General features: G+C 40.0%; 1 protein-coding gene across 9 annotated transcripts in view; it reads right to left on the reverse strand.

Annotated features, from left to right (window-relative positions):
• Nucleotides 1-12,984, reverse strand: part of LOC135486892 (plectin-like) — a 41,495-nt gene that overhangs the window by 10,229 nt on the left and 18,282 nt on the right. For 8 of the 9 annotated variants that reach the window (XM_064770049.1, XM_064770047.1, XM_064770054.1 and 5 more), the window contains 2 exons: nt 11,976-12,014; nt 5,610-6,340 (listed from right to left, as the gene is read on the reverse strand). In XM_064770049.1, the coding sequence (XP_064626119.1) occupies nt 5,610-6,340; nt 11,976-12,014 (770 nt within the window). The remainder of the gene's footprint in view (nt 1-5,609; nt 6,341-11,975; nt 12,015-12,984) is intronic. The other variant, XM_064770048.1, reaches the window with a different exon arrangement.

Here is a 12,984-nt window from a genome sequence, read left to right on the forward strand (position 1 = left end):
CTTCACCAATCTAAGACCGTTTCTGAATATTCCAGTCAGCCTCAAAATGAGAACATGGTTGTTTGATGGCACTCAACATGTTCAATTTGGATAGACAATCAGTTGGTGACAGCAAGTTGTCTGACGGTCATGACATCATGTTACAGTTTGGCCTTTATTGTGATTTTGTAGCGATTAATCACAAGGTCTTAGCTCGGTGAAACTAGGGTACTCAGACCTACCTCCACCCACAGCTCCATAACAGGTACCCCGTGTACATGAATCTCCCAGGTTATCAGGCCCTTTGCGAGTAAAGTGCCGATGGATTACCATACAGCTGCACCTGTTCCCATTCCCTAGGCCTTTAGGAACCCGAGATGTGCGCAAAAATCTAAACCCACGTACTTGCGACAAAAGAGTTTGCTGGGACATGTGTAGTTTCAAGAAGCTCTTTTGGTTCAAAACTGAGAAAAATGACTGGGGATATCGAGTCAGTGTTGATTGAATGATGTATCAAATAGCTGGTATTGGTTTTTTTGGTAGGAGTCTTGTGGTAAGGACCGACAGATAATCCATACCGATCAGACAAGGTGACAGGTTGAAAACCAACACCCTCATAGACCTACCTCTCATATCGAAGTGAATCCGATCGAAAATGATAGTCATATTATGACCTACAGCCAGGGGCAAAACTATACAATGATTTTGTTGGTAAATCCTCGCCTAAAGGCAAATCGACTGTTTTACCATTGCAGCTAAAAGAATGATGTGCATAAAAGTTTATCACAGTTTGCCTCGCACATACAAACAGCACTGCTGTGTGTCACGCTAGTATATGGGTGCTGTTTGATTTTGGTAGAATCATTTTGTTGACCTTCGCTGCCCCTCAGGGAACAGATGGACTTGACGTCTCTGTGATGGTTGGTTAAGTCACCTGCCTTTGATCAATGAAGGCGAGAGAGATTAATGTCAGGCCAGGTCAATGGACATGCATGGATGTCAGACAGCGGGCAATCAAGAGTTATGTCATTTGACAAACTTTGACAATCTTTGCCTTGAATTGTGGCAAACAAGATGATTAAGAAAATGTTCATGCCAAAAGATTCGAAATCAGGAATCATAATGCTCCTACCACATGGACCATCCACACCCGTTAAAGTCCCGTTATAAAACACATACACTGCAGTATGTAGCCTGCTGAGCCAATGATTACGTTTTTCCAATATCACATCAATATTGGTTGTTACAAGGCTTCCTAGCAAATTCAATGCCTCAGTGACAGCACTGTTATGTTAAAAAATCGATTCAAACCGAAATGCCAGAATCCTGAATACAAAATTAACTTGATTTTCTCGACACCAGATTACCTCCTGTGGTTCAGATGACAGTTAGTTGTTGAACATGATTTTACAAGATGGCAACAGATGGCAATACAAATCCTGACGGACTTACCACTGAATGGGTGGACTATCCAATACTGGTTTTATTATACACTGCTGTACATAGCCGGCTGGTCAATGATCAGCTTCCCAGGAATAAAAAATTCATGAGGACATATCCAGGGAAATTATTACGTTTCCAAAATTGAAACAGATTTTACCCAACAGCACACCTGCCACACTTTTTACACTCTTCTGGCCCACAGCCCAGTCATCGATCATTCCCAGACACAATATCAAGTTGCGGCAAAATATCTTATTTTGTGGCACCTCCATATGTGACTCGCTCTACCAAAACTAGGCGCTTGTCGCATCTGAACTCGACATTTTGATACGGACTTGTTGTTCATTTCCCTATTGTAGACCTTTTGTGAAATCTATTACAAACTGATTTGGTCACATTTCACAAAAGGTCTACAATAGGGAAATGAACAACAAGTCTGTATCAACCTGTCAAGTTCAGATACGACAAGGGCCTAGTTTTGGTAGAGCGGGTCACATATACATGTACCATCCAACATGAAACTTTAAGACTGTAATCATCACAAACTTACCACTGAATCCACTTGTCCTACAAGTAAGCCAGTAGTCCTGTTACTCTGATTTACATAGCCAGCAATGATTTTGCAGTGACAACTCCAAATCAAGACTAATGACTCAGGGTTTAAATCACATAGTTTATGACAGCTCTGAATACGAACCAAAAACTTCAACAGACTATCCAATACTAATCCTGTTACACTCCAAATACACTGCAGACAACCTGCACGGTATGTGATTAGTTTCCAATACGATATCAATGTATAGGCAATATTGATAGACTCACCTCGATCAGTCTTTGTGCAGCGTGGATGTCTTGGAATGCATAAAACCCGTCCCACACACAGAATATAAACGCCGTTCCATAATGCTATTTGATATTAGAGTATTCATGGGCCAGGTCAGACAGCTCAATGAGGAATATCTGAATATATCGCTAGAAGTCAATGTCGAATACATATCGCTCCTTTCAATAGCACTGCTGGTTCCTAATTCCTTTCACTGATTGCGATCATGCCTAACGTTACACTTTGGTAGGCTATAAGGATGGGTCAGCCGACAAATAACATGAAATATATATCATTATGTGCAATATTTTTTTCTGTATAATCTGGGGCAAACGAAGCTGTATAGTTTGGGAGGCCAACTGAAAATTTCAGTGAGGGAATTTGTCAACTTGAGCCACAAACCTTCCCAGTTTAGTTTCCAAATTCAGTAGAACCTCCCCTTGTAGCCACCTCTGCCGGGCAGACACCACCCCATAACGGACATGTCCAAAAACATATTAACCAATCATATTTTGAACATACTTCAGCCATTATTTACCACTGAGGAAGTTACGTGGCGAATACAGGATTAGGGCATGAATAAAACAATCCATATGTACAAAGTGGAGGGCACCTCAATATCATTATTAATAATTGCTCTAGCCATTAAGTAAACATTCATGGACCAATCAGGGCAACTTGTTTTGAAATACGACTGAGGTAGCAAGCATTCGATAAAAGGGGGGTTGAGACTGGCTGATATTCCAATTTGCTATCAATTAGGCAAAGTGCAAATCACTAAAGCGGTAAAAAATTGTAATCAATATCTGACATTATGACTCATTTAGCCACAGCGAGACTGGTATACCTATAATGATGGTATTATCATCAGCAGTGTATGTATCATTATTACAGATTTATATCGGTATTGTGATAATGGTATTAAATTCACGATACCAGCATCAGTACTATTGGCATAATGGTACTGATACTGATACATACTGATACTGATACACTGGCATAATGGTACTGATACTGATACATTGTCATAATGGTACTGATACTGATACATTGGCATAATGGTACTGATACTGATACATTGGCATAATGGTACTGATACTGATACACTGGCATAATGGTACTGATACTGATACATTGGCATAATGGTACTGATACTGATACAATGGCATAATGGTATTTAACATTGATGACAATGGTAGAGTTACAACCATTCCAACCACAAGAGACAACTCAACCAATACACACCGTGTTTGACGCATTTTAATCAGCTGAGGGCACCCCTATACAAAAAGCCTGTTCCTGCCAATTTGAGGCTAATTAAAACCCCTTAAAGGAGTATTTGGTAACTTCATGGTTAATATTTTGCAAGTTATTCAAATTCAAAAGTAGGCGTCACCTTGTATATTTTTCTTACCTCATCTTTGTCTTCGGAGTAAAGTTTGTGATGCATGCCGGGGCCCAGGTACATCATGATGGCTTAAGATGGAACCAACGATGAGAACGAATAAGACCTGGAACTTTTTGTTAAAGTCACTGGATTTAACAATTGGTTACAATCAGCGTCTCCTTGAGAGAACCAATCTTGTCTGAGAAGCTACACTGTTACAGAACTTTTTGGCGCAGTCACTTCCAGGCTTGTATGAGATGTGAGAGATGTGACGATCATTTAGTTTTTAATGACTTATTCAAAGATAATGAAGAGGTTGCAGCAGATGCTCTCGTCCAAAGACCATATCCAAATCAAGAACCTGAGTCTACCAGAGGGATGAAAACAATCGACAACAAAATTTGGAATTTAAGAAACTTCTTCCAAAACAAGACAGTGCTTGAAGTTCTATTTCCTGCGGAAAACAATGGATGTGGGAGATTTTGATTTTGAGTGTATCTGCACCATAGCGAAAATCCTTGAACAGGAATTTAATCCACAAACAGGTCCTGACCAGTGAAAATCCGCAAAAATAACAGACGGGTGGCGACCAGAATGCGAAAAGATGACATGCACAACAATACCACAATCTGTTTTGATATTGATGTGTTCAGTCGCGTCCCGAAGTGCATCCTAAGCCGAGTGCACACAGGCCCTGATCACATGACCTGAAGATGCCTCCGGGTTGAATCCTCAAGTGGCATGTGTGGTCGGGAAACAATGGTGGAGGATTGATTGAGTTCTGGCAAGATATTGATTTAGGGTATGTTTGCAATGAACATTATCAGTAGGTAATGCTGCAACAGGATACACATCCACCAGGGCAACGGTGATGGCATTAATGGCTCAAATGACCAATTAGTTGATGTAAGACATTACCGAATCGTCTACCTTGAGGTAACAGACAACACCTTGTGTATAGACTCCAGACAATGATTAAGTATTCTTAGACAGGGACAGGTTGAGGATATTGGGAAAGAGTGGCTGTCGGGCGCATCGAATCCCGTAGAAAATTCAGTGAAATATTCTCCAAAGTTTTAGTTGATTCGCACCCCAATCCCAACCCTCCTGAGTGAGATATACTTGATTGATTTTGAGACTGTAATTCATAACAGAATAATAGTAATTTGTAAGCAAATAGAATAGGCTACCAAAGGTAAAATGGATAAGATTATGTAAGAAAATGATGAAATGATGCCGACTTTCTACCAAATCAAGAGTCCCTGGCCTCCAAACAGTGAGAGATCATTTTTTTACAATTTTTACCAAAGCACTTTAATAGCTCTGTCGAAGGAGTACGGTTAAAAGTAGTTGGGGAACTGGGTCTGATTTGACTAAGTGGTAAAATAAAGAAGAGACACCTATTGGCAAGTTTGTGTAACTTAATTTGGCCCAGCAACTTCTGCTCATAAGTCTCTCTTTAAGACACAAGAGGGGGGTACTCTTGAATTTGGAAAACTTTTACATTAACAGTAGGCCAGTGTCCCCATCCTATTATAAGATAGATAAGAATAAATATCCTGTATAACAACTCTTACCTGTCTTGCTTTCTGTATAAAGAAATGTCACAAAGTAAGACTAGTTTTACGAAATCACCAGGAATTCTAACCCCAACCATATTCTAGTATTCCATTCCCTTTCCTTGTTGGTATTTTCTGTTCGAACTAGCGGGTGGGAGAACCCTTTCAGAATTTGAAGCTCACACTTGCATCTCGCTACAAGTATGAATGTTGTTCAGCAAGGAGCACTTACAACTGCTGTATTGCAGATGACCACAAACCTTCACGAATTCTAGTCTAAGGCCAGGTTTACATAGGATTCACATAGTCACTTGTCAAAGTTCACGTATCATATGTCATTCTCTATGTAAACCCAGTGCTCTATGTAAACCTAACCTAATGATAGACAAGAACGAAATAAACAAGGCAAGATACTGACCTTATCATACTGTCGTATCTTTGTGGTACCATCTCGCTTATACAGAGTCTCTCGCTTTTGCTGTGCCTGCACCTCCTTCTCAATGATATTATTATAATCGACTTTTGTCCCGCGATCTGCCTCCGTCATTTCGTGGAAAGTCGCTGAAGCGAACGATGCCTGGAGATAGCCTTCGGCTTCAGTACTGCTGTCGTTAGAGTCAAGTCGCTCCGCTAGGTGGCGCCTCTTATGCTCCTGTTCTCTCTGACGCTCCCGTTCTAAATTGTACCGAATTTCACGATCGATTGCACTTTCTGAGTCAATGTTTGAGTCCGTCTCGATCACAGTCGTACTGGTTTCTGCCGCTATCTCCTTTGTAGGAGGAGCATTCTGATTTTCAGTGACTGCCATACATTTTATCGGTTGATCAAAAGTTGCACTCTTGACCATCCCAGAAGACTTCTTCGTTTGTTTCTTTAAGGTGTCCGTTTGTTTATCTAAAAGCATTTTTTCCCATTGCTGTTTCCGACTTGATAAATTGGCGATGGATTCAGTATCGATGTTTTCATTCATATCACGATTATCGGGCGTGTCCTGCACGTCTGGCGCCATTTTGATGGGTTTGTTACTCGCTGGCTTTGGGAAGAGGTTTTCATGTTTTTCGGCAGCAAATTTCTCTTCCCAATGTTTCTTAACATTGTCAAGGTCTTCCTTGGTGTAACCTGGAATCTCTATCTCGCCGTCTCCATCACCTTTAAGTAGAAGAATAACATTACGTCAAAACATTTGCAAAATCTGAGTCACACTTGATGTTCTGTGACCTAACCCACATGACACTTTTGAATGTGGCAGGGTTGTATGGGTTGCCAGAGCCTGAGCTGTAGACCACTGAAAGCTAAAAGTCAAAAGCTAAAAGTTAGGTCATCCCAAGAGTTGGTACATCTGCAAGGGCTATAAGTTAGATTCTTGACTTTTATGATTTTGAACGGCCAAAAGAATTTGGCCATCACATCTTCCAGGGTATTGGAAACTGCCATACAGATAGCCACAACTGACCAAAATCCCCAAAATTATTGACAAATTTCAACAACTGACAAAAAATTAATGTTTGTTATAGGTACGGTACCTGAATAATAATCACTGTTTGTATCAGATATCAAACTATCTTGAGATGTATGACTATCTGCCTGGGATGTGTCACTTGCTGAGTATTTCCTGCAGCATTTTGCCCGAATCCAAGAAAAACAGAAAAGCCCCAAAATTGAATCCGCAATGTCAATGCTCATGGTCTCTTCTCAACATAATGAAATTCATCGCATGCCCAGGTGCCTAAGGGTCCTCTCCCCAGGAACTATTCGGAAACTATTTTAATTGTTTTAGAACTATTTTGAGTAGATTGATCTTAAATCAAACGCTACGTAGGACTGTTACACCCTCTTGACGCATAAATCAAAAGCATTTGTCTGGGTGTATTAGGAGCCAGAAATTTCATGGCCAACTTAAAAGATTTTGATGAATTAGGGATTCGAGCCTCAGGCATTGTCAAAGGCCGATAACCTCTTCAGACAAACGTGGTAAGGTACATCAAGCATTTGAACGATAAAACTCCACCCATGCCTGACATTCTCTCCTACCACAAGTCAAGTATAGTACTCAACTTATGATGGCGTGCAATGAATATCTAAGATAATATGAAGGCCTATTCATGTGACTCAACAGACCTTATATGTACAGGATGTACCAAAATAAAAGTAACACACTGAACTTTTGTCATGATGTATCAAGGGCTGTAACCAAGCAAACACCAAGAGTTTGAAATAGTTACAAAACCCACATGTACAGTAGTGTTCAAAAGTAGCATCCCTTGTTGATGCACTATTGCATCATAGAAGATGCACAAATTTATTTTTATAGAAAGACAACGATAAGGGCAAGAAAATAATATCAACGTTTTACATTTGCAAAGGTACATTTGAGTTTTGTGCAATATTCCAACAATTTGAATTACCCAAGTCTCAGTGATGCAGCAATCCCTACACATCTCTGAATAGCTTTTATTGGACTTGGTCAGAATGTTGAGGTGTTCTGACTATGCTGACAGGCCTCTAGCAATAATTTATTGATTAGCCGATGCAAAATGCCAGCTGTTACCGATTGGCCACTCGACATGCTCAACATCTTATGCCAATCAGAGTTCATTTTCCGGCCATGCAGGCTGAACCATGTGTGTACATTCGATCGAGCCTGGGACATGCTATGGTTTTTACATGCAGTAGATTTTTTTTGTTTATTCTAAACAATCGCATACGTTTTGCAATTGATTGAATATGATTACAACTGCCACCTTTGAATGTTTTGATGAACTAGAATACTCTGCGGTACTGTGTTTCAGTGCCTTCAACTTAACTTTGACATGACAGCACCCCTAGGGTGCCAAAATCACAGGACAGCACCACTAGGGTGCTAAAATCAAGCATGACAGCACCCCAAGGGTGCCAAAATCAAACAGGACATCACCCCACAACAGCCTGAACTTGGCCACTAAACCTGCATTCTGATGTTGCCAGGTAACAGCATCCAATAACTTCCCATTGATTTATAGTTACAAATAAATTGCATTTGAAGATAATATCATCATGGCAGATATGTAACATGTGGTGCACACTTTGTAATTTACTGGATAATTTTCTCTGAATGAACTCTGTGAACGCAGAATTGGTGTTCAATCTATAGGATGATTAAAGAATGATTGATATAGAGCCTCATGCAAATTTAACTCCGTTTCTGACATCTTCTGGTCATCTACCATCACGATTCAAATTCAGGCCCATTGTGTGGTTTGAAATACTCGCACTACCTGACAAGTGACAAAGTGTTATCAAGTTGAAATAAGAATTCTTAGGTATGGACTATATGGCTGTAAGTGGAAAGTCGATACTTGAGAGTTGCCTATTTGTACAAAATAGGTGAACTCTGATGTCAAAACGAGGCCAATATCTAATCCATTATAAAACTGAAACATTGTAACCAAGGTATTTTAGAATATTTCACAACATCTCTTGTCAGTAACAGCCATGATGACGATAATGGAGCACTTCCCTGCAATAAAGGATACATGCATCAGGTCATTACCAATGACCTCACCACCCTAGTATAGTTGCTAAATCAACTCAAACTGACACAGCTGGGCACATGTGTTTCTGATATTGCATGGATCAATAATCGGACTCACCCCATTTGGAATCGGGCGTTACCTTCATCGGTACATCTGCCTCCGTTTCGTCACTAAACATTGTAGTCTCACAGCACTGTTTGCACCCTATATTCCCATAAAGACCCCGGCATGATTTACAGACATCGCCATTCAATATTGTCACGTCAGCGCTATTCTGTTCACAAGGTGTCGTCTTGGTAACAAAATCTGATTCAAAATCACCCTGAAACGGTCCAATACTTCCACTAGAGTAATTATATCTTTCCATTGAAGGAGCCATTAACCCTTCCTCCCTCTTTGTCGCACTCTCAGAGCCCTTCTTCTCAAAAGTAAATTTGGATTTTCGTATTCGTCCAGCAGGGCTCCGAGAAGCATGACGGACATCTTCCGTGTCGACGCGTGCCTCGTCGTTAGAATTCTCGCTGCCATCATCCATGGTCTGACGAGGAGATAGCATCATACCATCGGCCGACTGAATAACGCAATCCTCAAACACAAGACTGGAAAAAGTATCATCATTCATTTCGTTCGAATTAAAATCCCGCCACAATAAAACTAGAAAATAAGTCAAAATATGATAAATACGGAACAAATTCTATCACGTGTCGTTTCTATGAATTAAACCAGTGGAAAAAATTCCACATCCCTCTATATGGTTTCTCCGTGCTCAGACTCCGGAAATCTCACCGGCTCGTTATCTTCCCATAACAGCACATGTCCGGTTGAATGTATACAAACGGCATTACCAATATTGACAATTACCGCGATCATTCTCCAGACAACTCCACCTGGCTCCTCAAGCTGTTGAAGAGTTACTAATCATATGCAAATCAATAACCACTAGGCCAAGTCCAATCAAAATACAAAGGTAGAAACCCCTCTGATACGACATCCTGGTTTCAAATATTATGTAATTTTCTGTCCGCTGAATCAAACAGATAATTGTGAGCTGCAAGATGAAGTTCTTTTATGGAAGTTCCATTCTTTTATGTTCCGATAAAGAAAAATTAAAAGGTTTGGTCTATGCGTCAAAAACAAACAAAAAAATAATTAGAAGGTCATGGTTTATTATCAACAAGTACTTTGAACACCATCTTACGATTGAAAGTTGAGAATTATTTACGATCATGATGAAAGAGAAAGGCAATGATCTTCAATTCTGACTACACAGATGGGGAATTTGTACTGAAACTTGAACTAAGTACCTGCAGATCCACCTACCAACTGTTCAAAGAACTGAATTCTCCTGAAAAAGCCTGAAGAGCAACCCCATTGGACTGAATGCTCCTTCACTTTCTGAATCACTTTACGGCTATAAAACCATAGTGCCAATTGAACAGTTAGGCATAACATAAGAAATTTTGAGTGTACGTTTTTAAACTGAAAGAAAAATGTTATGTACAGATGCCAGAACCTCAGAGATTACTGTGTTATCAGTGTGTTATGCTTCTTCCATCAAAGCAAGAATTAATAAAGACTAGTCTTTGTCAATTCTCGATCAAAGTGAATCTAGCTACCCTTGTTATAATGTGAGAGTCGTAAAAATGTCTAAACATCTAAACCCATAATCTAGATTCACCAATCTAAGACAACTTTATCATGTTGAAATTGACACGAGTCCAAGGACATAACGCCATGAGCATCGAGATCTTGGCATTACCCAAAAACTCTCGATCTCAAAGTCATCAAATGTGCATAACTAATGGGGTTTGGCACTAATATTTAGAGATGGTCTTAGATCAGTGAAACAAGAGCATACCAACTAGATACCATGGTACTGGTAGGTCCTTGCCGGGGTGGGGAGGTAGATGGAATGGCTATCCTGGCCTAGAAACCTTGGGAAAACAGGTAGGTCTCCTTACAAGAAGGAACTCCAGCCTAGTATTCCCAGGCACAACTGGATGGGAAATTCAATTCTAAAGGATGAAAAAATTTATAAGTCCAAATATTTTTTTCACTTGTTTTTTTTCTGCTCAAAATGAAGAAACATCATCAGCCCCAAAAAATGTTTGACTTTGAAATTTTTCAGAATTTTGAACTTAGAAATAAAGTCCAAATTTTTTTTCTCCTTTTTTTCTGCTCAAAAAGAAGAGACATCATCAGCCCCCCAAAAATTTTGGCTTTGAAATTTTTCAGAATTTTGAACTTATGATTAATAAGTTCAATAATTTTGGCGGAAAAAATTAATCATGCATTTTGTCCCCGGTTTTTCAACTTCACTAACCTGAGCCACCCTGGTAACCTGACCATTCAACCGTGGTCCCATGAGTGGTCATGTTACCGGAATTCCACTGTAATATTTTCCATGAGATAAACTGGAAATAAAATTCTTTGGTACTTTCCTAATGATTATATTTCATATCTGAAGTGGTGAAGAACACTTTCTCGTATTCCGAAAAAAATCTATAAAAGTGCTCAAAATTTGTTTGACTGGTTCAAGATGTCTCTTGACGACTTGAGAAAACTGTGTAGATCAATAAAACGTCTTGAGACATTGGTCCCGTATTAGCTATCAAATGATATGCAATGCCGAAACGCATTCCAAGAAAACTGCTCCTGGGCTGACATTCCAAGGCGGACTGGTAGGGAAATGGTATTGTCACAACCACCACAAGCAATATTGTCTCCATAGCTGCGTGTTTTTTCAAATCTTACACACTGACTTGGGCCAGAGATTTCGGTTTGACCTTATACGTTCTTTTTCAAGAGGCAATGCAATTCACACGTAGTGCATTTATCTATCACTGTAACCATAAGGTGAGAGTGCAGACATTTCTATTTCACACGATAACTAACAGATTCACTCCTTAAAACAATGTTTACAATAGAAGAGAGATGAAATGCTGCTGGCTGAAACCAGTTTTTGCAAATTAAAAAAAAAGAAATTCCGACACGCAACACAACTTTTGATTAAAATAATTCAAACAGCATCAACAGGAACACTAAAAATAGAGGTGGCCTTTTTAAAATTCACCTTCTCGAGAAGTCAGCGATATGACCATTTGAATAGGAGCTACACCCATGCAGAGGGGGTTAACTACAATCAAAGAGCTTGGATCAAAGAGAGCATGAAAGGAAAGTATTGTACAGGTTAAAGTTAAATATATTGATATTTGACTACATTAGTTAAGACATTACCAGGCTATCCCATAATATACATATAATGATCTCACCTTTAAGTAGATAATTGCGCCAGAATTCTTCTGTAAGGACTAAATGTGGGAGAAAATGACATGAGTATGACAGGAATTATAAATTGAAAAGGATGGTCGATCATGGTCTGATGTATCTTACCCTCATCTCACGCACATGTATGCAGCAACGCTCAAAGAAGTTGTAAACCCACAACCACAACACGGCCCACATTATCAAGCCGGAAACCTTCAACCATAAGGAGCTGCAGCCTGGCAACACTCAGGTTAGCTTCCTGCGGATGACTGTGGGGATCTGACAGGAACAACTACATGTGAACACTAATGGGGAAATGAGCGTACATTGATTATTGAGCACTTGGTTGACAATAGAGTGCTGCAACAGAGAATATAGGTTGCCATTGCCTGAATAAAATGTCATCTCAGCTCAGGTGGGGACATGAGCTGGGGGGAGGTTGAGGGGGATCTGTAGCTGTAGCCTGGCAACAGGTTCCTGCGGACGACTGAGGGGATTTGCCAGAAACAACTACATGTGAACACTAATGGGGAAATGATCGTACATTGATTATTGAGCACTTGGTTGACAATAGAGTGCTGCAACAGAGAATATAGGTTGCCATTGCCTGAACAAAATGTCATCTCAGCTCAGGTGGGGACACGAGCTGGGGGGAGGTTGAGGGGGATCAACAATATTCAACAGCTTTCCTCACACAGACACTCATCTTTAAAGGTTTTCCAAGGCTATGTCAGCTTGACATTCCTTCAACAGCTTTCCTTGTAGTGATCCCAGTCAGTTTGACTAGATTACTGGTATGGTGATGTGAGATTTATTTCAAAGTGAGGGCGAGTATAGGCATCCAAATGTGAGCAGATTTCAAGCTTGAATTTGTCAACTTTGATATTGTCAATCGGGTTGATTTGGGAGAAGATGGTTGACGGAGAGTTGCAATGAATTGAGAGAGATGACAACAATAAGAACCTCACCTTTGATGCGACATGTAGCCATCAAGTTATCACAATACGGCTATCA

Source organism: Lineus longissimus, chromosome 4 (assembly GCF_910592395.1).
Source record: "Lineus longissimus chromosome 4, tnLinLong1.2, whole genome shotgun sequence".
Lineage (NCBI taxonomy): Eukaryota > Metazoa > Nemertea > Pilidiophora > Heteronemertea > Lineidae > Lineus > Lineus longissimus.